Source organism: Amblyraja radiata, chromosome 30 (genome assembly GCF_010909765.2).
Source record: "Amblyraja radiata isolate CabotCenter1 chromosome 30, sAmbRad1.1.pri, whole genome shotgun sequence".
NCBI classification, from domain to species: Eukaryota; Metazoa; Chordata; class Chondrichthyes; order Rajiformes; family Rajidae; genus Amblyraja; species Amblyraja radiata.
The window spans coordinates 13,490,483-13,514,568 of record NC_045985.1 but is presented as its reverse complement, the minus strand read 5'-3'; the positions used below and the strand labels follow the sequence as shown (position 1 = coordinate 13,514,568).

Genomic DNA, 24,086 nt, shown 5'->3' with positions numbered 1-24,086 from the left:
AGACAGGTACATGGATAGGACAGGTTGAGAGGGATATGTTGGTCTAGTGTAGATGGGACATGTTGGTCTAGTGTCGATGGGACATGTTGGTCTAGTGTCGATGGGACATGTTGGTCTAGTGTCGATGGGACATGTTGGTCTAGTGTCGATGGGACATGTTGGTCTAGTGTAGATGGGACACGTTGGTCTAGTGTCGATGGGACATGTTGGTCTAGTGTAGATGGGACACGTTGGTCTAGTGTAGATGGGACACGTTGGTCTAGTGTCGATGGGACATGTTGGTCTAGTGTAGATGGGACACGTTGGTCTAGTGTAGATGGGACACGTTGGTCTAGTGTAGATGGGACATGTTGGTCTAGTGTAGATGGGACATGTTGGTCTAGTGTAGATGGGACATGGTGTAGTGTACATGGGACATGTTGGTCTAGTGTAGATGGGACATGTTGGTCTAGTGTAGATGGGACATGGTGTAGTGTACATGGGACACGTTGGTCTAGTGTAGATGGGACACGTTGGTATAGTGTAGATGGGACATGTTGGTCTAGTGTAGATGGGACATGTTGGTCTAGTGTAGATGGGACATGTTGGTCTAGTGTAGATGGGACATGGTGTAGTGTATATGGGACATGTTGGTCTAGTGTCGATGGGACATGTTGGTCTAGTGTAGATGGGACATGTTGGTCTAGTTTCGATGGGACATGTTGGTCTAGTGTTGATGGGACACGTTGGTCTAGTGTCGATGGGAGATGTTGGTTTAGTGTCGATGGGACACGTTGGTCTAGTGTAGGTGAGACATGTTGGTCTAGTGTAGATGGGACATGTTGGTCTAGTGTAGATGGGACATGTTGGTCTAGTGTAGGTGAGACATGTTGGTCTAGTGTAGATGGGACATGTTAGTCTAGTGTAGATGGGACATGTTGGTCTAGTGTAGATGGGACAGGTTGGTCTAGTGTCGATGGGACATGTTGGTCTAGTGTAGATGCGACACGTTGGTCTAGTGTAGATGGGACATGTTGGTCTAGACACGTTGGTCTAGTGTAGATGGGACATATTGGTCGGCGTATGAAAGTTGTGCTGAAGGGCCTATTTCTACACTGTACGACTGAATTCTTTGCTAGTGGACTGTGGATGCTCAGTCGTTCAACACCAGTGGGCACTGAAGGAATGAGGAGAAGAGTAAGGGGGCGCGGGGTGGCCTGAGGGACCCTGTTGCAAAGCCATTTGTGATCATCGGTACAATTGATACATGGTTCTGCTGTGAAACATGCTGCTCTGCTGTAACGTGTCGGGAGGAACTGCAGATGCTGGTTTACACCGAAGATAGACACAAAGTGCTGGAGTAACTCAGCAGGTCGGGCAGCATCACTGGAGAAAAGGAATAGGTGACATTTTGGGTCGAGACCATTCTTCAGACTAAAAAGGGTCTCGCCCAAAAAATGCTGGCTCTGGAGAGGGTCCAGAGGTTTACAAGCTTGATCCCAGGACTGAGTGGGTTAACTGATGATGGCCGTTCGACAGCACTGGGGTTTAGAAGAATGAGGGGGGACCTCATTGAAACGTACCGAATAGTGAAAGGCTTGGATAGAGTGGATGTGGAGAGGGTGTTTTCACTCGTGGGAGAGTCTAGGACTAGAGGTCAAAGCATCAGATTAAAGGTCGCTCTTTTAGGAGGGAGATGAGAAGGAATTTCTTTAGTCAGAGGGTGGTGAATCTGTGGAATTTATTGCTACAGACGGCTGTGGAGGCCACAAGTCAATGGATATTTTTAAGAGATAGATTCTTGATTAGTACGGGTGGCAGAGGTTATGGGGAGAAGGCAGGAGAATGGGGTTCGGAGTGAGAGATAGATCAGCCATGATTGAATGGCGGAGTGGACTTGATGGGCCGAATGGCCTAATTCGTCTCCTATCACATGACCTGACGACCTGCTGAGTTACTCCTGCTTTGTGTCTATCTTCTGCTCTGTTGTAACACGGCCTTGCACACAGGGTGGGGTTTCCTACATACACAGCCATGGCGTTAGAGCAGCACTACCTGCAGTCTATCGATTGCTGGGGGAGTCAAAAGTGAGGGGTTTGCAGAAATGGGAGAGGGGGAGGGGGGGAACCATGGAGAGGAGCCTTCAGCTGTGTGGGGGAAGTCCAAGTGACACACCTGTAACAAGTAACAGTCCAGCAAACAGCAGCTTGGAACGACAAGGGAGGGTGGGGGAAGACATAAAACTCACGACCACAGTGTGGCGGGTCAGGCACGCACAGTGCAAAACTCCGCAGACACAATCTGTGTGGTCGACAGTTGGGAATGCGCGGAGGGTCAGACCCATGTGCATAGGAAGGAAGTGCAGATGCTGGTTTAAACCCAAGATAGACACAAAAATGCTGGAGTAACTCAGAGGGACAGGTAGCATCTCTGGAGAGAAGGAATGGTTGACAATAGACAATAGGTGCAGGAGTAGGCCATTCGGCCCTTCGAGCCAGCACTGCCATTTAATGTGATCATGGCTGATCACCCCCAATCAGTACCCCGTTCCTGCTTTCTCCCCCATATCCACTGACTCCGCTATCTTTAAGAGCCCTATCTAGCTCTCTCTCTTGAAAGCATCCAGAGAACCGGCCTCCACCGCCCTCTGAGGCAAAGAATTTCACAAACTCACAACTCTCTGTGAGAAAAAGTGTTTCCTCGTCTCCGTTATAAATGGCTTACCCCTTATTCTTAAACTGTGTGGCCCCTGGTCCTGGACTCCCCCCAACATCAGGAACATGTTTCCTGCCTCTAGCGTGTCCAAACCCTTAATAATCTTTTGGGCTGAGACCTTTCTTCAGCCTGAGTCAGGGGAGAAGCCACCTTTACTCGGTCAGCCTGGATCTACCTGATCTCCCGGTTGCTAAACACTTTAACTGCCCCCCCCCCCTCCCCCCATTCCCACACTGACCTTTCTGCCCTGGGCCTCCAGAGCGGGACTAAATGCAAATTGGAGGGACATAGACATAGAAACATGGACAATAGGTGCAGTAGTAGGCCATTCGGCACTTCGAGCCTGCACCGCCATTCAATATGATCATGGTTGATCATTCCAACTCAGTATCCTGTACCTGCCTTCTCTCCATACCCCCTGATCCCTTTAGCCACAAGGGCCACATCTAACTCCTCTTAAATATAGCCAATGAACTGGCCTCAACTACCTTCTGTGGCAGAGAATTCCAGATTCTGTGTGAAAAATGTTTTCCTCATCTCGGTCCTAAAAGATTTCCCCCTTATCCTTAAACTGTGACCCCTTGTTCTGGACTTCCCCAACATCGGGAACAATCTTCCTGCATCTAGCCTGTCTAACCCCTTAACAGCATCTCATATTTCGCTTGGGTAGCTTATTGCCCAGTGGTATGAAATTGATTTCTTCAACTTCAAGTTATTCCCTCCCTCTCTATCCATCCCCCACCCAAGTCGCACCAGCTTCTCGTTCTCACCTAGCAAACAGCTAACAACGGCCCGTTTCCTTTATCATCGTCACTGAGTTACTCCGGCATTTTTGTGTCAGACGGATGTTTGGAACGAGGCAGAGAGAGCACAGAGCATGGGGCAAACGTCCAGCTCCAGCTCTCAGCTTGCCACCGTTTGTCCCAGGTATGGGGCAGCTGCGGTTGCTTTTCTCTGGGGGGAGGGGGGGGGGCGGGTAGTGAATGGCTCCATTCCCGACGGGCCCCCGACCAAACCGAGCACGACGGGGAGATCCGCCAGACGCCGCGACCCGCGTAGCCAAGCCGGCCGCTGCTCCGTTTTGTTTTTGGCTAAGACGGACACTCGGCGATGACCTACCGAAGCAGGAGGCGGGTTTGGCCGGGGAGGAGACCTGGAGCGAGCCCGGCCAGTGGGAGGAGAGGCACCGTCCGACAGTGCAGGTGTGTGGGGGCAGGGAAGCTCCTGCATTCTCCTCTCCTTCCTAGGCAGGTAGGCAGCAGAAGGAAAAGACCCATGAGAGTGTGGAGAGTGCCCGAAGACAAGAGAGGGTGGGGGGGGGGGGGGGGTGGGGGGGGTGGGTGGGGGAGAGGGAGGTGGAGGGAGATGGAGGGATGGGAGGGAGGGAGAGAGAGCGAGAGGGCACACCGACACAGCTAGATTTTCAATTCTCGACCGCGGCAATGAACAGAGGCGTGCGGGCTAGAGTGGTCGACACATGCACACACCAGGGCAGGGGTCCCAGGGGCCTGCTCTGGACCTCGCGGGGCTGGCGGGAGAGGGTGAAACCTTTTCCCCATGGGGCTGGGGGTGGAAATAACGGCAGGCCACCGACAGGAAGGGAGAGGGGCGGTGGGAGGAAGAGAGGGGGGGAGGGAGGAAGAGAGGGGGGATGGGAGGAAAAGACGGATGGGAGGAGAGGGGGGGTGGAAGGGAGGGTGGAGGAGGAATGGGAGAGAGGGGGGAATGGGAGAGGGGGGGATGGGAGAGAGGGGGGGATTGGAGAGAGGGGGGATTGGAGAAAGAAGGGGGGCAATGGGAGGAAGGGGCGGAGGGAGGGGGGTGAGGGGAGGAAGGGGAGGAGGGGAGAGAGGGGGGATGGGGAGAGAGAGGGGGGGGGGAAGGGGGGGAGAGGGGGGAGGGGGGGGGAGGGATGGAGGAGGGGGAGGGAGAGAAGGGGGGGGAGAGAGGGGGGGGGGAGAGAGGGGGGGGAGGGGAGAGAGGGGGGGGGGGGAGGAGAGAGGGGGGAGGGGAGAGAGGGGGGGGGGGAGAGAGGGGGGGGGTGGGAGAGAGGGGGGAGGGGAGAGAGAGGGGGGGGTGGGGGAGAGGTGGGGGGGAGGGAGGGGGGGGGGGGGGGGTGGGAGAGAGGGGGGGGGTTGGGAGAGAGGGGGGATGGGAGAGAGGGGGGGAGGGGAGAGAGGGGGGGGGTGGGAGAGAGAGAGGGGGGATGGGAGAGAGGGGGGGGGGTGGGAGAGAGGGGGGGATGGGAGAGAGGGGGGGGATGGGGAGAGAGGGGGGGATGGGAGAGAGGGGGGGGATGGGAGAGAGGGGGGGGATGGGAGAGAGGGGGGTGGGAGGAAGAGAGGGGGGTGGGAGAGAAGGAGGGGGGTGGGGAGAAGGAGGGGGGAATGGGAGAGAGGGGGGGGTGGGAGAAAGAGGGGGGAGGGAAAGAGGTGGGGGAAGGGTGATGGGGAGAGTTCAAGGGGATGGGAGGGAGGGAGAGGGTATGGTGATGCCATAGACCCAGGATTGCCCCTCACTCACCTGTGATTAGTAGGCAGAGTACTGCGCCTGTCCCACGTAGGCGTCTGCGGTGGCTCCGGCAGCGCCGTAACCCGCGCTGTTGGAGGCTGCCCCGGAGTAGTCGTAGCCGTAGGCGCCGGCGTAGTCTGCGGCCGTGTAGCTGCCGCCGGCGTAGTCTGCGGCAGCCGACTGGGCAGCGTATCCGGCATATCCGGCCCCGGCGTAGTCCTGGGCGGCGTAGCTGGCGGCCTGGGCAGCGTAGTCGCTGGCCGTGGCCGAGGCGGTGGCTGCCGCCGCATACTCGGTGGCCGCCGTGGCGTAGTCGGTGACGTTGGAGACCACGGAGCGGCGCAGCGGGCTGCGGTCGCGGGCGTAGTAGGTGGGCGGCTGGGAGATGGCACTCTGCCCGTAGGCCTCCAGGGCCTTGCGCTCCCGCAGGCTGGCGCCGTAGCCCCCCAGTTGGGCGCCCCAGCGGTCCGGGTAGGGAGTGCCCACCGCCCCGTACGCCCCCGCCCGGTACTTCTCGTAGTAGTCCACGTAGCGGCTATCGTAGAACGCCTGCTCCCCGTACCGGCCCGACATGGTGTAAGCGTCAAGGTAGTGGGCAGGAATGCTCATGCCCACGTCGGAACGGTCCGTCGGACACTCCTTGGACCAGTGGCCATCCTTTCCGCAGCGGAAGCAGGTGTTCTTCTCCCCCATGCCTGGCTGCACCCGCAGCCGGCTCTTGGACAGCTCCACGTGGATCCGCTTGCCTGCAACACGAAGCATAGACACGCTCAAACTCACGGCCCCAGCTACCAGCAAGCCCCCTCCCCTGCAGCAAGCAACTGCACATGCTGGGTTACACCAAACATACACACAAGGCCGGGGCAGTGGAAGGGTCCCGGACAAGGAGAATTGGAAAACTAGAGAGAAGCACAGAGATACGGTCTGCGTAGTGAGGCAGGTTCACCTGCAGGCCAGACAGAAACTTACCGAAGCTGATACAAGGTCGATAAAAATGCTGGAGAAACACAGCGTGTGAGGTAGCCTCTATGGAGCGAAGGAATAGGTGACGTTTTGGGTCGAGACCCTTCTTAAACAAATCATCTGTGCACTAGTTCCATCCCACACACTCGGGACATTTTACAAGTTTATCAAAGCCAATTAACCTACAAGCCCGCACGCCTTTGGAGTGTGGGAGGAAACCGAGGATCTCGGAGAAATCCCGCACAGGTCACGGGGAGAACAGCACCCGTAGTCGGGATGGAACCCGGGTCTCTGGCGCTGTGAGGCAGCAACTTTACCGCTGCACCACCGTGCCGCCCTTTGAACGGATGGTGTTGAGGAGTCATTGCTGCCTCATTACAGCCAAGTTCTCAACGATTGATAATGACACCGGGTGCCCCAAACACAAAGCGTCTCCTTCTCCTAATGTATATGTACCAGATCTGTGGCGCTGTGAGGCAGCAACTCTATTACCACCACCTTATGGATAGTCAGTGAGGATCTGGTGGGGGAGGTCAGTTCAAGAACCACAACCTGATGGTTGTGGGAAAGGACCTGTTCCTGGACCTGGTGGCGTGGGATCACAGGCTTGTGATGTGCCTTTAAGCTGTCGGTAGCATAGAAACATAGAAAATAGGTGCAGGAGTAGGCCCTTCGAGCCAGCTTTGATCAATATGATCATGGCCGATTATCCAAAATCAGTACCCCATTCCTGCTTTCTCCCCATAATCCTTGATTCCATTAGCCCTAAGAGCTAAATCCAACTCTCTCTTAAATACATCCAGTGAATTGGCCTCCACTGCCTTCTGTGGCAGAGAATTCCACAGATTCACAACTCTCTGGGTGAAAACGTTTTTCCGCATCTCAGTCCTAAATGGCCGACCGTTTACTCTTAAATTGTGACCCCGGGTTCTGGACTCCCTAACATGGGGAACATTTTTCCTGCATCTAGCCTGTCCAATCCCTTAAGAATTTTATATGTTTCTATAAGATCCCCTCTCATCTAAATTCCAGGGGGTACAAGCCCAGTCGACCCATTCTTTAATCAGATGTCAGTCCCGCCATCCCGGGAATTAACCTGGTGAACCTACGCTGCACTCCCTCAATAGAGTGCAGCGTAGTGTTTAAGAAGGAACTGCAGATGCTGGAAAATCGAAGAAGGGTTTCGGCCCAAAACGTTGCCTATCTATTTCGCTCCATAGATGCTGCTGCACCTGCTGAGTTTCTCCAGCATTTTTGTGTACACTCAATAGAAAGAATGTCCTTCCTCAAATTAAGAGACCAAAATTGCACACAATAGTCCAGGTGTGGTCTCACCAGGGCACTGTACAACTGCAGTAGGACCTCCTTGCTCCTAAACTCAAATCCTCTAGCTCTGAATGCCAACATGCCATATTCCTTATTCACTGCCTGTTGTACCCACAACGCCCCATGTCCAGCCCCACCACTCCCAGACCCACTGCCTCACTGTCTTTTTCACCCAGAGAGTTGTGAGTCTGTGGAATTCTCTGCCTCAGGTGGAGGCCAGTTCTCTGGATACTTTCAAGAGAGAGCTTGATAGGGCTCTTAAAGATAGCGGAGTCAGGGGATATGGGGAGACGGCAGGAACGGGGTACTGATTGTGGATGATCAGCCATGATCACATTGAATGGCGGTGCTGGCTCGAAGGGCCGAATGACCTACTCCTGCACCTATTGTCTATTGTCCCATCCTCTGTACTTTGGCCACAGGTGGAGGGGGATGCCTGTTGATGGGTAGAGATGCCTTCTGCAGCGCTGCACTCCCTCAACTGCAAGAGGGGTGCCAATGCCAGCGCAGCACCCCGCCGCTCACCTTTGAGTTGGGTGCCGTCGAGCCCCTTGATGGCGGCCATGGCGTCGTCGCCCCTCTCCATGTGCACGAAGGCGTAGTCCTTGATGATGTCGCACTCGAGCACGGCCCCGTACTCCTCGAACTTGGCCTGCAGATCCTGGCTGGTGCAGAGCGGGCTGACCTTTCCCACGTGTAGCTTGGTGGACGACTTGGTCATGCTCTTGCTGGCCTCCACATTGATGGTGACCCCGTGCAGCTTGTAGTGGTGCAGGTGCTCGATCGCCTCCTTCGCCGCCTCCTTGTTGTCCATGTGCACAAACCCATAGTTCTGTTGGGGAGAAGAAACGCGGGACAATGTACACCAGGGTGGAGAACCTGTGACACTCATTGCCACAGACGGCTATGGAGGCCAAGTCAGTGGATATTTTTACAGCAGAGATAAAGAGAGTCTTGCATCGATAAGGCACAGATAGATAGATTATTATCTGAATGGTGGCCGATTAGGAAAGGGGGAGATGCAACGAGACCTGGGTGTCATGGTACACCAGTCATTGAAAGTAGGCAAGCAAGGTGCAGCAGGCAGTGAAGAAAGCGAATGGTATGTTAGCATTCATAGCAAAAGGATTTGAGTATAGGAGCAGGGAGGTCCTACTGCAGTTGTACAGGGTCTTGGTGAGACCACACCTGGAGTATTGCGTACAGTTTTGGTCTCCTAATCTGAGGAAAGACATTCTTGCCATAGAGGGAGTACAGAGAAGGTTCACCAGACTGATTCCTGGGATGTCAGGACTTTCATATAAAGAAAGACTGGGTTGACTTGGCTTGTACTCGCTAGAATTTAGAAGATTTAGGGGGGATCTTATAGAAACTTACAAAATTCTTAAGGGGTTAGACAGGCTAGATGCAGGAAGATTGTTCCCGATGTTGGGGAAGTCCAGAACAAGGGGTCACAGTTTAAGGATAAGGGGGAAATCTTTTAGGACCGAGATGAGGAAAACATTTTTCACACAGAGAGTGGTGAATCTCTGCATCAGAAGGTAATTGAGGCCAGTTCATTGGCTATATTTAAGAGGGAGTTGGATGTGGCCCTTGTGGCTAAAGGGATCAGGTATTATGGAGAGAAGGCAGGTACAGGATACTGAGTTGGATGATCAGCCATGATCATATTGAATGGCGGTGCAGGCTCGAAGGGCCGAATGGCCTACTCCTGTACCTATTATCTATGTTTCTATGTTTCTATTCGAAGATCGACACAAAAAGCTAGTGACTCAGTGGGACAGGCAGCATCTCACGAGAGAAGGAAAAGTTGACTTGACTCTCCAAGTCAACTCAAGTCAACTTTATTTGTCACATACACATACAAGATGTACAGTGAAATGAAAGTGGCAATGCCTGCGGGATTTTGCAACACAACAGAACAGAACCAGTATTTACATTTTTTTTTTAAAAGCATCTCCAGAGATGCTGCAAGACCTGCTGAGTTACTCCAGCTAGATTTTTGATTAGTACGGGTGTCAGGAGTGGATGTGGAGAGGATCTTTCCACTAGTGCGAGAGTCTACGACTAGAGGTTGTAGCCGCAGAATTTAAAGGACGTTATGTTAGGAAGGAGGAGGAATTCCTTTAATCAGAGGGTAGTGAATCTATGGAATTTATTGCCACAGAAGGCTGTGGAGGCCAAGTTAGTGGATATTTCTAAGGCAGATATAGATAGATCTTGATTAATACAGGTGTCAGAGGTAATAATAATAATAATAATAATAATACATTTTATTTATGGGCGCCTTTCAAGAGTCTCAAGGACACCTTACAAAAATTTAGCAGGTAGAGGAAAAACATGTAAGGGGAATGAAATAAATAGTAGAGACATGACTAGTACACAAAGTAAAGACAGAATTCAATTCAAAACACAATATGAGCCAATTCAAGCACAGATGAAAAGGGAGGGGGACATGGGGCTAAGGATAGGCAGAGGTGAAGAGATGGGTCTTGAGGCGGGACTGGAAGATGGTGAGGGACACGGAATTGCGGATCAGTTGGGGGAGGGAGTTCCAGAGCCTGGGAGCTGCCCTGGAGAAGGCTCTGTCCCCAAAACTGCGGAGGTTGGACTTGTGGATGGAGAGGAGACCGGCTGATGTCGATCTGAGGGACCGTGAGGGTTGGTAGGGGGAGAGGAGGTCAGTGAGATATGGGGAGGCCAGATGGTGGAGGGCTTTGTAGGTGAGGATCAGGATTTTGTAGGTGATCTGGTGGGAGATGGGAAGCCAGTGAAGTTGTTTGAGGACTGGAGGGATGTGATGCCAGGATTTGATGTGGGTGATGAGTCGGGCGGCTGCGTTCTGGACCAGTTGGAGTCGGTTGATGTAGGTGGAGCTGATGCCAAGGAGAAGTGAGTTGCAATAGTCCAGTCGGGAGGAGATGAAGGCATAGATGAGTCTTTCAGCAGCGGGAGGTGTGAGAGAGGGTCTGAGTTTGGCGATGTTGCGGAGATGAAAGAAGGAGGTTTTAATGACATGGCGGATGTGAGGCTCAAGGGAGAGGGTGGAATCAAAGATCGCGCCAAGGTTGCGGGCCTGGGGAGATGGGGAGACAGTGGTGCCGTCGACGGTGAGAGTGGGGTTATTGATTATGGGGTGAAGGCAGGAGAATGGGGTTAGGAAGGAGCGATAGATAGCCATGATTGAATGGAGGAGTAGACATGATGGGTCGAATGACCTAATTCAGTGGTTCCGAACCTTTTTTAGCTCATGGCCCCCTTGGGATCTTTTAATTTTTCTGTGCCCCCCCCCCCCCGACATTATTAGCGGGGAAAAAAAACTTCAATATTATAATACCATCCATAAAAATATCCGTGTCTATTAATTGCAAATATATGCTCTTTTATTCTATTCCACAAACATCAAATATATTTTGTGGGTTCAATAAAACAACCATTTATAATCATACATTAAAAATATATTTCAACTACATAGATTTACATTTCTTAGAACTGAAATTTAGGAGGCACCAGGGTGGTAACTCTGGCCCCCTTCATTGAGCCGGTGGCCCCCTAAATCCCAATTTTTTTCTGTGGCCCCCCTGAAATTTGCCATGTGGCCCCAGGTTGGGAATCACTGACCTAATTCACTAAATTAATAACAAATAAAGACTATCTTCGGTTTAGTTTATTATCACGTGTGCTGAGGCACAGTGAAAAGCTTTTGTTGCGTGCTAACCAGTCAGCGGAAAGACAAGGCATGATTACATTTGAGCCATTACAGAGCAGAATGCCACAGATCCTTTTTCCCCGTGGCTATCAAACTGTCCAACTCCTGCCCCTTCTGTTGTGGGGTAGACTTACTCCCCCTCCCCCTTCCCCTCCACAATCTTTGCATATCCCCAATCCTGGACTTTCCACTTGTCACTTTAATTTCATTCTTCATATATCTTGTTGTATTTGACTGTTGGCAGACCGATTTCCCTCCTCGGATAAATAAAGTTCTATCGTATCGTTACAGTGTATTGATACATGATAAGGGAATAACATTCAGTGCAAGGTAAAGACCAATCAAGGATAGTCCGAGGGTCACCAATGAGGTTGATAGTAGTTCAGCACTGCTCTCTGGATGTGGTAGGATGATTCAGTTGACTGATCTTTTAGTTTAGTTTAGTTTAGTTTAGAGTGCAGAAACAGGCCTTTTGGCCCACCAAGCCTGCACCAACCAATGATCCCCACACACTAACACTATCCTAAACGCCAGGGACAAATCACAATTTTTTTAATACCAAGCCAATTAACCTGCAAGCATATACATCTTTGGAGTGTGGGGGGAAATCGGAGATCCCGGAGAAAACCCACAGGTCACGGGGAAGGAACGTACAAGCTTTGCACATACAGCCCCCGTAATCAGAATCAAACCTGGGTCTCTGGTGCTGTGAGGCACTAGCTCTACCGCTGCATCTCCGTGCTGCCCTATCATCCATTAGAAATTCTGAGATACATGGCCATCAATGATCAGAAGATCGCAGGCTCACACCGGGTGCTGTCTCATGGCAGAGGGATCCATCATCAAGGGTGGTGAATCTGTGGAATTCATTGCCACAGATGGCTGCGGAGGCCAAGACTATGGATATTTCTAAGGTGGATAGACACAAAAAAAGTTGGAGCAACTCACCGGGACAGGCAGCATCTCTGGAGAGAAGGAATGGGTGACGTTTCGGGTCGAGTCCCTTCTTCAGACAGGTCTGAAGGTGGGTCTGAAGGTATTAAGGTGGAGATTGACAGAAGCGTACGGGTGATATTGGAAGGGTGTCACGGGTTATGGGGAGATGGCAGGAGAATGTAGCGGACATTTCTCCTCATCTCCTTTGTAAAGGAATGTCCTTTAATTCTGAGGCTATGACCTCTGGTCCTAAACTCTCCCACTTGTGGAAATCCACTCTATCCATGCCTTTCATCATACGGTAAGTTTCAATGAAGCACCCCTCCCCCCCTCCTTCAAAACTCCAGCGAGTAGAGGCCCAGTGACGTCAAAAGCTCATCTTATGTTAAACCATTAATTCTTGCGATCATTCTCATATTGTCTACATATATACAAATATATATATTAAATATATATATATTAAAATCATTGACCTGAAACATAAGTTTGGTTCTCTCTAGAGACGCTGCGAGATTTTTCCACATTTATCTTAAGAAAAGAGACAATGATCTGGTCATTGAATCCACTCTGGTTTGTCTCTCTCCCTCTCTCTCGAGTTGCCAAACTGACAGTCTTGTGCTACATGGCAATAATGACCGCTGCTTCATTGGCTGAAACGGCCTTGGCATGCACCGAGGTCACAAAGGCACAACACAAAGACAAAGGATTCCCCCTCCTTGTGCAAATGATTTGCAACTCCAAAGCCGGATAGGTTTGAAGTTTAATTGGCTTGGTATAAATGTTAAAATGTCCAGTGTGTATAGGGGTCGTGTTAGTGTGCGGGGATCGTTGGTCGACACGTACTCGGTGGGCCGAAGGGCCTGTTTCCGCACTGTGTTGCTAAGCTAAACTAAACTAAAACTGATAAGATAAGGCATGTAAACTGATGACTAAAACTGATAGTGATGCGGCTTTAATAAAGGTGCAGGTCAGACCATATTTAGGATATTGAGAGGAATTTTGGGCCCTGTATCTGAGGAAGAATGTGCTGACATTGGAGAGAGTCCAGAGATGCTGCCTGTCCCGCTGAGTTACTCCAACCTTTTGTGTCTAACCACCTTAAAAATATCCATAGTCTTGGCCGCCACAGCCATGAATTCCACAGATCCAGCACCCGGTGTGAGCCTGCGATCTTCTGATCATTGACGGCCATGTATCTCAGAATTTTTAATGGATGATAGAGCAGCACGGAGGCGCAGCGGTAGAGCTCGTGCCTCACAGCACCAGAGACCCGGGTTCAATCCCGATCATGGGTGCTGCATGTGCAAAGTTTGTTCGTCCGCCACCCCCCCCCCCCCCCCCCAGCCCGTGACCTGTCTGGGTTTTCTCCGGGATCTTCGATTACTTGCCACACTCCAAGGACGTATATGCCTGTAGGTTAATTGGCTTGGTATTTAAAAAAATGTAATTTGTCCCTGGATAGGATAGTGTTAGTGTGCGGGGATCATTGGTTGGCGCAGACTTGGTGGGCTGAACGACCTGTTTCGGCACTCTAAACTAAACTAAAAGATCAGGCAACTGAATCATCCTAACAGATCCAGAGAGCAGTACTGAACTACTATTGAAACTCATTGGTGACCCTCGGACTATCCTTGGTTTGTCTTTACTGGCTTCACCTTGCACTGAATGTTATTCCCTTATCATGTATCAATACACTGTAACGATACGATAGAACTTTATTTATCCGAGGAAGGAAATAGGTCTGCCAAGTCATAAAGTACAAGCTATATGAAAAATGAAATTAAAGTGACGAGTGGAAAGTCCAGGATCAGGAGTATGCAAAGATTGTGGAGGGGGAGGGGGTGTCAGTCTATCCCACGACAGAAGGGGTAGGAGTTAGACAGTTTGATAGTCATGGGGAAAAAGGATCTCAATAGACAATAGGTGCAGGAGGAGGCCATTCGGCTCTTCGAGCCAGCACCGCCATTCAATGTGATCATGGCTGATCATCCACAATCAGTACCCCATTCCTGCCTTCTCCCCATATCCCCTGACTCCACTATCTTTAAGAGCCATATCTAGCTCTCTCTTGAAAGCATCCAGAGAACCAAGACAGACGTGAAGCTCACCGTTTGACCTGTTTTTACAAAATGTTAAATGGTCAGCTCGACATAGACTACAAGACCTACACCAAACCCAAACCAATTAGGAGCAGACGAGGGCATTCGATCCAATTTGTGATCCCAGCTACAAAGACAGATGTGTACAGCAATTCGTTCTTCCCCCGCACAATTAAAGCATGCAATAATCTCCACCTAACTATAGTTACCCAACCAGATGCAACTAAATTTAAAGTAGCTCTTTCTTCCCAATAACCCTTTCTGGCTTAAGCCCTCCCTCCACCACCTCCAGTTTAAATTCAATTTGGAATATTTTGGAGGACCAAGAAACCGGCCTCCACACTGAGGCAGAAAATTCCACATACTCACAACTCTCTGTGAGAAAAAGTGTTTCCTTGTCTCCGTTCTAAATGGCTGACCCCTTATTCTTAAACTGTGGCCCCTGGTTCTGGACTCCCCCAACATCAGGAACATGTTTCCTGCCTCTAGCGTGTACAAACCCTTAATAATCTTTTGGGTCGAAACCCTTCTTCAGCCTGAGTCAGGGGAGAAGGCACCTTTGCTCAGTCTGCCTGGATCTACCTGATCTCCCGGTTGCTAAACACTTTAACTGCCCCCCACAATTCCCACACCGGAGCGACCGCAGGCAGTGAGACTGGGCCCGCACCTGTCCTCCACCATCACCCTGAGCACCGGCACACCACAGGGTTGTGTACTAAGCCCCATGCTCTACTCCCTCTTCACTCACGACTGTGTCCCTGCATTCGACACCAACACCATCGTGAAGTTTGCAGACGACACAACAGTGATTGGGCTGATCAGCAACGGTGATGAAACAAACTACAGAGCGGAGGTGCAGAACCTGGCGGACTGGTGCGCCAATAACAACTTGGCACTAAACACCTCCAAGACCAAGGAGCTGATTATTGACTTCAGGAGGTCCCATTCTGGAGAATACGCCCCAATCTCCATTTACGGGGAAAGTGTGGAGAGAGTGTCCAGCTTTAAGTTTCTGGGCACTCACTTTTCAGAAGACCTCACATGGTCCACGAACACCGCCGCGCTGGTCAAGAAGGCACAGCAACGACTGTTCTTCCTGAGGACATTAAAAAAGACTGGTCTGCCCCAACAGCTGCTGACAACGTTCTACCGCTGCACCACAGAGAGCATACTAACGTATGGTATCTCTGTGTGGTATCTCAGCGGCACGGAGGCGGAGAGGAGAGCTCTTCAGCGAATCGTCAACAGAGCGCAGCGGATCATCGGGACAGAGCTACCAGCCTTGGAGGGCATCTACCACACGCGGTGCCTCAGGAAGGCCCTCAGCATCCATAAGGACTCATCACACCCCTGCCATGGTCTGTTTCAACTACTTCCCTCCGGCAGACGTTACAAGGCCTTCTACGCCCGAACCTCCAGACTCAGGTACAGTTTTATCCCAAGAGCTATAGCGGCTCTGAACCGGCCCTAATGAGTGCCCCCCCACTCACCCCCTTTGGACAGTCTCCCTCAGTTGGTCACGTCAATCAATTCAGCTTGTTTATTTATGTATTGTAGTTATTTACCTTTCTTGTACATCAGTGGAGTTGCACACTAAATCTCGTTGCACTGACGTGCAATGACAATAAAAGATATATTATTATTATTTTTATTATACCACTACCAGACTGATTGCTGGGATGTCAGGACTTTCATATGAAGAAAGACTGGATAGACTCGGTTAGAAGATTGAGGGGGGATCTTATAGAAACTTACAAAATGCTTAAGGGGTTGGACAGGCTAGATGCAAGAAGATTGTTTCCGATGTTGGGGAAGTCCAGAACAAGGGGTCACAGTTTAAGGATAAGGGGGAAATCTTTTCGGACCAAGATGAGGAAAACATTTTTCACACAGAGAGTGGTGAATCTGTGGAATTCTCTGCTACAGAAGGTAGTTGAGGCCACAGTTCATTGGCTATATTTAAGAGGGAGTTAGATGTGGCCCTTGTGGCTAAAGGGATCAGGGGGTATGGAGAGAAGGCAGGTACGGGATACTGAGTTGGATGATCAGCCATGATCATATAGAAATTAGGTGCAGGAGTAGGCCATTCGGCCCTTCGAGCCTGCACCGCCATTCAATATGATCATGGCTGATCATCCAACTCAGTATCCCGTACCTGCCTTCTCTCCATACCCTCTGATCCCCTTAGCCACAAGGGCCACATCTAACTCCCTCTTAAATATAGCCAATGAACTGGCCTCGACTACCCTCTGTGGCAGGGAGTTCCAGGGATTCACCACTCTCTGTGTGAAAAAAGTTATTCTCATCTCGGTTTTAAAGGATTTCCCCCTTATCCTTAAGCTGTGACCCCTTGTCCTGGACTTCCCCAACATCGGGAGCAATCTTCCTGCATCTAGCCTGTCCAACCCCTTAAGAATTTTAATTGAATATTGAATGGCGGTGCAGGCTCGAAGGGCCGAATGACCTACTCCTGCACCTATTTTCTATGTTTCTATGACTCCTTTAAGTCAAGACTAAAGACTTATCTATACTCCCAAGCCTTTCCTGACGTCCTCTGAGTGAGGGCTACATGTATATATGTATGTAGTCTGTTTTGTTGTGCTATTGTTATAACAAATGTAAAGCACTTTGGCCAACGAGAGTTGTTTTTTAAATGTGCTATATAAATAAATGTGACTTGACTTGACTTACTCCTCATCCACAGCAGCGCCTTTACTTCCTGAGGAGGCTCAAGAAAGCCCACCTGTCCCCCTAGATCCTGACCAACTTCTACCGCTGTACCAACGAGAGCATCCTGACCACCTGCTTCACGGTATGGTACAGCAGCTGCACTGTTGCGGACAGGAAGGCACTACAACGGGTGGTGAAAACCGCGCAGCACATCATCGGTGCCCCGCTCCCTGCCATGGATGCCCTCCACCGAAAACGGTGTCTGAGACGGGCCGGGAAGATCATTAAAGACCCCTCTCACCCCAACCATGGACTGTTTGCCCTCCTCCCATCAGGGAGGCGGTACAGGAGCCTCAGGTCTCGTACCAGTAGGATGAGGAACAGCTTCTACAATTATACCGTCGCATTGCTGAACTCGGAGTCCCGCCGATAGATTCCTCCGGTCCCTCCGTCCCCATTGTTTAATTATTCTGTATTTTTGGTTATTCTGTATCCTCTATTTTTTTTAAATTTCCATATTGCACTACTACTACGGACTGACGCAAAACTGCATTTCGTTGTACCCATACTCAGTATTTGTGCAATGACATTAAAGTTGAATTGAATTGAATTGAATTGAATCCTTAAACTGGACCCTGCCGCCCCTCCCCCCCAGTTGCCATGACGCCCACCGGCCCCGCCCCCCCCAGCTCGCAGCCCCGCCCACCTTGATGAGGTCACACTCGCTGACGTCACCGTATTTCTCGAAGAGAGCGCGGATCTCCTCGGCCGTGGTCGGGCGCGGCAGGTTCCCCACGAAGATCTTCACCATGTCGGCTCGCTGCCCCTCCGCTCCCTGCTGCTTTACGCCGAGAATGTTTGGACCGTCGTCGTCGTCGTCGCCTTCTTCTTCTGCGTCGGAGAAGTTGAAGAAGGTGGTGGAGGAGGTGGAGGAGTAATTAACAAGGGAGCGTGAAAGTAAGTGAAGCCTCGGCGACGCCCGTCTCTCTCTATCTCTCTCTCGCTGCGATATAAAATGGCGGCATCCCCCGTCGTCCCGCCCCCCACCCTAGCCCTATTGGCCCGGCCCCCTGCGCGACACGGCCGCTCATTGGTGCGCGCTGGCGTCAATCATTGCCGTGACGTCCAAAGATCTTAGAGCAGAGCGCCCTGCTCTAAGATCTTTGGTGACGTCGGTAGGTGGGCGGGCCCGGCAGGCGATTGGCTCCAAGGCACATTGATCAAGGTCGTGACGCCCACCCGCGGGCGGGACCTGTGGATGATTGGCTCTGCGCCACGTCAATCATCGCAGTGACGTCTTCGTGTGGGCGGGACCTGTGGATGATTGGCTCTGTGCCACGTCAATCATCGCAGTGACGTCTTCATGTGGGCGGGTCCTGGCTCCAAATCACGTGAATCGCCGTCGCGACGTCCGCCCTGCAGATGATTGGTTCAAAGTAACGTCAGTCAACGCCGTGACATCAACAAGCGGGCGCATTCTCTCACTTGATTGGCTCCAAGTCATGTCGATTATCGCAGAGACGACCTGGGTGGGCGGTACCAAGACGTCGGGTTTCCGCCTGTCTCTTTGATCTCATCTCTCGGGTTTTTCGGTGAAAGGCCGCTAAGCGACGGGACAGGAAGGGAGCATATTCCCAATTAGACCACGGTCTGGTTTTCTGGAGCATCTTCTAGCCGGCTAGCTGCACATTTCACTCCTTATCTTTTCATTGAAGTGGATGAATGTTGATCTCTGTGTGGGTTAGGCCGCCGCCATATTTCATCCTGGCAACCGGTCCTTGAATAACACGTGGCTCCCTCAATGGAAATAAAATGCAGTAAAAGGGGCACAAAGACTGCAAACACAGTAACATTTCTTGGGCATATTGCAATTATTTCAACCAATTATTTCAATAGGTGTATGTTAAAGCCGTTTGCAAAGTGGGAAGGAGATGTAACGAATTGTCAATACAATAAAAGACACAATAAGTGATAGGAGCAGAATTAGTCCATTCGACCCATGAAGTCTACTCTACCATTCAATCGTGGCTGACCAGTGGAGATCAGTTCATTGGCTACATTTAAGAGGGAGTTAGATGTGGCCCTGAGAGAAGGCAGGTACGGGATACTGAGTTGGATGATCAGCCATGATCATATTGAATGGCGGTGCAGGCTCGAAGGGCCGAAGGGCCTACTCCTGCACCTATTTTCTATGTATCTATGTATCAACATTGGAATTACGCTGTCATTTTTAGATTCATCATTGGAATCCGCGAAATGTATTTTGTGCTCCAGAGTATGTACATCCACGTAGGTGTAACATGTGAATGTGTCGTGTATGTGCATATGCATATACTGTACACTGTTCATTTGCTCGCGATGGCGATCGCTAGCTTCGTGAATCTGATCTGGCGAGTGGAATTCACTTCCCTTGGTTGAATTTGACATTGAAAGATGTGCCCTTGATCGAAAGGACGCGACTCAAGTGAAGGAAATTGATGCATCTGTTCGCGATAAGTTGTCTTGGAAATGGACCCAGAAAACAGTCAAAGGCACTTTAACATCAGAGTACATAAGGAAAGTTGCTCAACCAGGGAAAGCCTACTGTATCTGGTGTGACTATGACATCATGTAGGGAAATGGAGGCTTTGTAGTGATCACAAAGATGAAACACATGGATAGGAAGAAACTGAGGCAGACAAGGTATAGCTTCAGTGGTAAGCGTGTTCTGATTAATTGTTGCAAATACCATGGATTACAAATTACTTATGCACGCCTGGAGTTGAAATTCCAGCAGGAAAAAGAAATGCCAGAATCAGCCATGTCATGCCGTCTTAGCTAGTCTAGACTAAAGTTAGAAAATTACTGCAAACCTTAAGTTATGGCCCTTAGACTTAGAGTTAGAAAGAGACTTTCCAACTTTTTTCAAATTAAAAATATGGTGACATTTTCATCGGATAAGAAAATAATGAGAACTTGTACAAATTTCATGCCAAGAATATGACGTTAGTCCGACAAAACTGACTCTTTGAAATCTTTCTATTACTACAGGTGCACAACCTTTTATCCGAAGATCCAAATAACAAAAACATTTTTTCGGTCCTTGAAAACGTTCACCGAGGGCGGCCCGCAGAGGTGACAGCGGAACCTCCGGTCAGTCCTCGAAGAAAGGGGAACTAAATCCCCATTCATAAATGAGAAGGTGAGGGTATATTGCGTGGGAGGGTTAATAATTGACAATATGCTGCTGCCTGCCCGCTGAGTTAAAAAGTTCCCACGGTAGACTCACGATACACAGTGTATCGTGAGTCTTGCGTGGGAACTGTTTAACTCAGCGGGCAAGCAGCAGCAGATTGTCGCTCGCTTCAGTTTCACCCCACCGACACCCCTCTGCTTCCCGGCCATGTGTGTGACCCCTTCCCTCCCCTCTCCAGCTCCCCGCTCATTGCACCGGCGCGGGGGCTTTGCACTGTCTTCACGTCGGCGATACCAGCAGGTTAGTGCCAGTCACCGGAGACGTCAGGACCAACGGGACACTGACCCCCAGGCCCACTGCAAGCACGGAGATCCCAGAGACCCACAGCCAGCAGCAGCCCAGCCCCGTTCCAACTCCAGAGGAAAACTGCAAACTGGCCGGAGACGTCAGGATCACCAGAAGCCGTTCCCCGAGCTGCGCCCCCTCATCGGGACACCGACCCCCAGGCCCACTGCAAGCACGGAGATCCCAGAGACCCACAGCCAACAGCAGCCCAGCCCAGCCCCGCTCCAACTACAGAGGAACCTGGGTTGCGGATGACGGGGCGCAGCTCGGGGCGTCGTAGGGGCCCATCGGGGAGCGGGTTCCTGTTGGTCCTGACGTCTCCGGCCACCTGCCATCCTCCGGGAACTGTACCGCCCTTGCAGGAGAGTGGGGTTGTTTGCAGTTGCAGAGGGAGGGGGCAAGGGCGGTACAGTTCCCAGTCTCAGCTCCAGTCCAGGGGGGTGGCCGGAGACGTCAGGACCAACGGGACACCGACCCCCAGGCCCACTGCAAGCACGGAGATCCCAGAGACCCACAGCCAGCAGCAACTCCAGCCCAGCCCCGCTCCAACTCCAGAGGAACACGTAGGGGCAGAAGCTGATGGTGTGCAAGGTACGTCTTGTTCTTGGGGTGGCGGATGAGGGGGCGCAGCTCGAGCTGTGGGCAAACTGCCACTTGTCGCCGTAGCGGCCCATCGGGGAGCAGATTCCTCTGGAGTTGGAGGGGGAGGGGGGTATTGTGCTGTTTGATCGCCCCCTGCTATCCCAGGGACAGGGAGACACAGCGGCTCTTTAGACTGGTGGGCAATCACTTCCAACGTTCTGCCCACACAGTCAGTACACCTCTCCTACACTGCATTTCATACAAACATTTATTCTGCAAGAAAAAACTACATTGAAGACTCAAACTCGCGACCGAGTAACTGCCAGGATCGAGGCGCAAACTCGCGACCTAGCTCGGGGATTCAAGAATCCCCGAGCTAGGCCGCCTAAGGGCATGTAGCCCCGCTAGGGTGACATGAGTGCGAGAGGTGATTCAATGCTGCGGGCACATTTACAAATTCAGGAATTCATTCAACACACTGCATTTCATACAGACATTTATTCTGCAAGAAAAAACGACATTGAAGACTCAAACTCGCGACCGAGTAACTGCCGGGATCAAGGCGCAAACTCGCGACCTTGCGGATATGAGCCGAGCACTCTACCACTGAGCCAGCCATTAAAATCTACGCTAAAAAATTTCCATTCCGAAGGCCGACAAATTCTGAATTACGAAAAGTGTCTGGTCCCAAGGCTTTCGGATAAAAGGTTGTGCACCTGTAATACGTAGTAAATTTTATTTTTTATTTTTGTTATATTGCTATCATAATTAGGTATGCCCCATGCCTGGTGAAAATTTGTCCATACCGTCAACTGGTTATTAGTAAGTTTCTAACTATTTTAAAGAAATTCATTGAACTTTAGGGATAAAAATTGTCATCGGCCTACCGACAAGTTGTGCTCAGATTATTTTTGAGTTTTGTATTACGATCCAATTTGCCATCAGAATTCACTATGCATGATTGCACATAGCATGCACATCAGTGCCGAGGAATAGGCACTATGTGTGCTGCCTGGCAGCCTGGCCCACGCAGATATTGGCTCAAAAAGGCTGGCAGTATCATCAAAAGACCCACACCATCCCGGCCACACACTCATCTCCCCACTACCTTCAGGTAGAAGGGGGAGCCTGAAGACTGCATCGACCAGGTTCAGGAATAGCTACACCCCCACAGCCATCAGGCTATTAAACCTGGCTCGGACAAAACTCTGATTATTAACAAACTGTTATTTGCACTTTATCAGTTTATTTATTCATGTGTGTATACATTTATATTATGGTATATGGACACACTGTTCTGTTTTGTAGTAAATGCCTACCATGTTCTGTGTGCTGAAGCAAAGCAAGAATTTCATTGTCCTATCAATCAATCAATCAACCTTTATTGTCATCTTGCAAAGCAACAATTGTACAGTGCAAAATGAGAAGACGTTTCCCAGAGAATACCGGAGTATCGCACATAAATCTTAAACATTTCACACATAATAAAACAATAAACACAATCCAGTCCCTGATGAAACAGTATAAATAGTTAAAAGCAGGTAAAACAGCAACAGTACAAACAGTCATTAAAATGTCCAGGGCAGCTGATTTGAGTGGCCAGTGCCAGAGTTATTAAATTGTCAGTGCAAGGCAGCAGAATCAGGTGGAGTGACTGTTTAGCAGCCTCACAGCCTGTGGCAGGAAGCTGTTTAGCAGTCTGGTAGTCTGGGCTTTGATGCTATGGTATCTCTTGCCTGATGGCTGGAGATCCAGATGTGTGTGGAGGGGGTGCAGTTTGTCCGTACAAAATTCTTAAGGGGTTGGACAGGCTAGATGCAGGAAGATTGTTCCCGATGTTGGGGAAGTCCAGAACAAGGGGTCACAGTTTAAGGATAAGGGAGAAATCTTTTAGGACCGAGATGAGGAAAACGTTTTTCACACAGAGAGCGGTGAATCTCTGGAATTCTCTGCCACAGAAGGTAGTTGAGGCCAGTTCATTGGCTATATTTAAGAGGGGGTTAGATGTGGCCCTTGTGGCTAAAGGGATCAGGAGGTATGGAGAGAAGGCAGGTACAGGATACTGAGTTGGATGACTGAGCTGGCTCAAAGGGCCGAATGGCCTACTCTAGCACCAATTGTCTATTGAAAATATATTATTGTTAATGTAATAGCAAAAACCCTTTCTCCTCTCTCTTTACAGCCAAATCTGCTACAGCCACATCAAGTACGAGCTCAACGTATGGGTTGCATCCTTCAAGACAAAAGCAGTACCATCGTGGGCACCTCTGCAAGACAAAGTCCCTCTAGTTGATAGAGTGGCCATGCTGTTACCATTTCTTGCGGAGAAGTCGTTACCATTCAGCTTGGCACCTGAACTGATCAACTTATCAAGGAATTTTGCAGGTGATCCCAAGCTGCTCAACCAACTATCTATGGGTAGGAATACAGCGTCATGCAAGATGCTGCTTGGTTTGGCAAAAACCTTTCAAGATGAACTTGTCCAAGATCTTCTAAGCAACATGTTTTCCATGAACATTGATGAAGCCACCAGACAATAACAAAAAAATCTTGCCCGTCTCGGTAAGCTACTATTCCCCATCATTGAATAAGGTGCTTATCAATCATTTTGCCTCGCTCAGTTTGATTGTGGTGAATAGTTTGATTATGGTGAGACTCTCCAAACAGAGATTGCTGCAACGACACAACATTCCATGGACAAATGTGATACCTATCTTGATGGATTCATGTAATGTCATGAGAGGTTTGAAGAGTGGATTGGAGACAAGGATAAGGATGCTTCTCATGCTTCTCATCTCCATGATATAGATGGCAATATTTGCCACCACGTACACAATGCATGTAAGCGATTCTCAAAAGCATTTGAACATCATTTTGTGTCTCGTTCAGGAACAGCTTCCTCCCTACAGCCATTTGGCTATTAAACACTACAATCTCAAATAAGCTCTGAACTACATAGACTGTTATTGCTATTATATTGTTTACCATGTTCGATGCTTACATATTCTGTTGTGCTGCTGCAAGTAAGAATTTCATTGTTCTATCTGCGACATATAATAAAACACTCTTGTCTTGA

The 24,086-nt window shown here is 50.2% G+C and overlaps 1 protein-coding gene and 1 long non-coding RNA gene across 8 annotated transcripts in view; one reads left to right on the top strand and one right to left on the bottom strand.

Moving 5' to 3' along the window:
• LOC116990130 (RNA-binding protein 4B-like) overlaps positions 1–17,927 on the bottom strand; it is a 23,227-nt gene extending 5,300 nt beyond the window's left edge. For 6 of the 7 annotated variants that reach the window (XR_004416427.1, XR_004416431.1, XR_004416429.1 and 3 more), the window contains exons 1-4: positions 17,615–17,927; positions 8,020–8,326; positions 5,218–5,951; positions 3,814–3,937 (exon numbers count right to left, since the gene is read on the bottom strand). Coding sequence is in view for 1 of the 7 variants with exons in the window: in XM_033047683.1 (XP_032903574.1) it covers positions 5,224–5,951; positions 8,020–8,326; positions 17,615–17,719 (1,140 nt within the window). In the remaining 6 variants the exon portion in view is untranslated. The remainder of the gene's footprint in view (positions 1–3,813; positions 3,938–5,217; positions 5,952–8,019; positions 8,327–17,614) is intronic. The other variant, XM_033047683.1, reaches the window with a different exon arrangement.
• Positions 17,655–24,086, top strand: LOC116990143. Its single transcript, XR_004416436.1, has 2 exons — positions 17,655–17,865; positions 23,193–24,086. It is a non-coding gene; the product is annotated as an uncharacterized LOC116990143 (long non-coding RNA).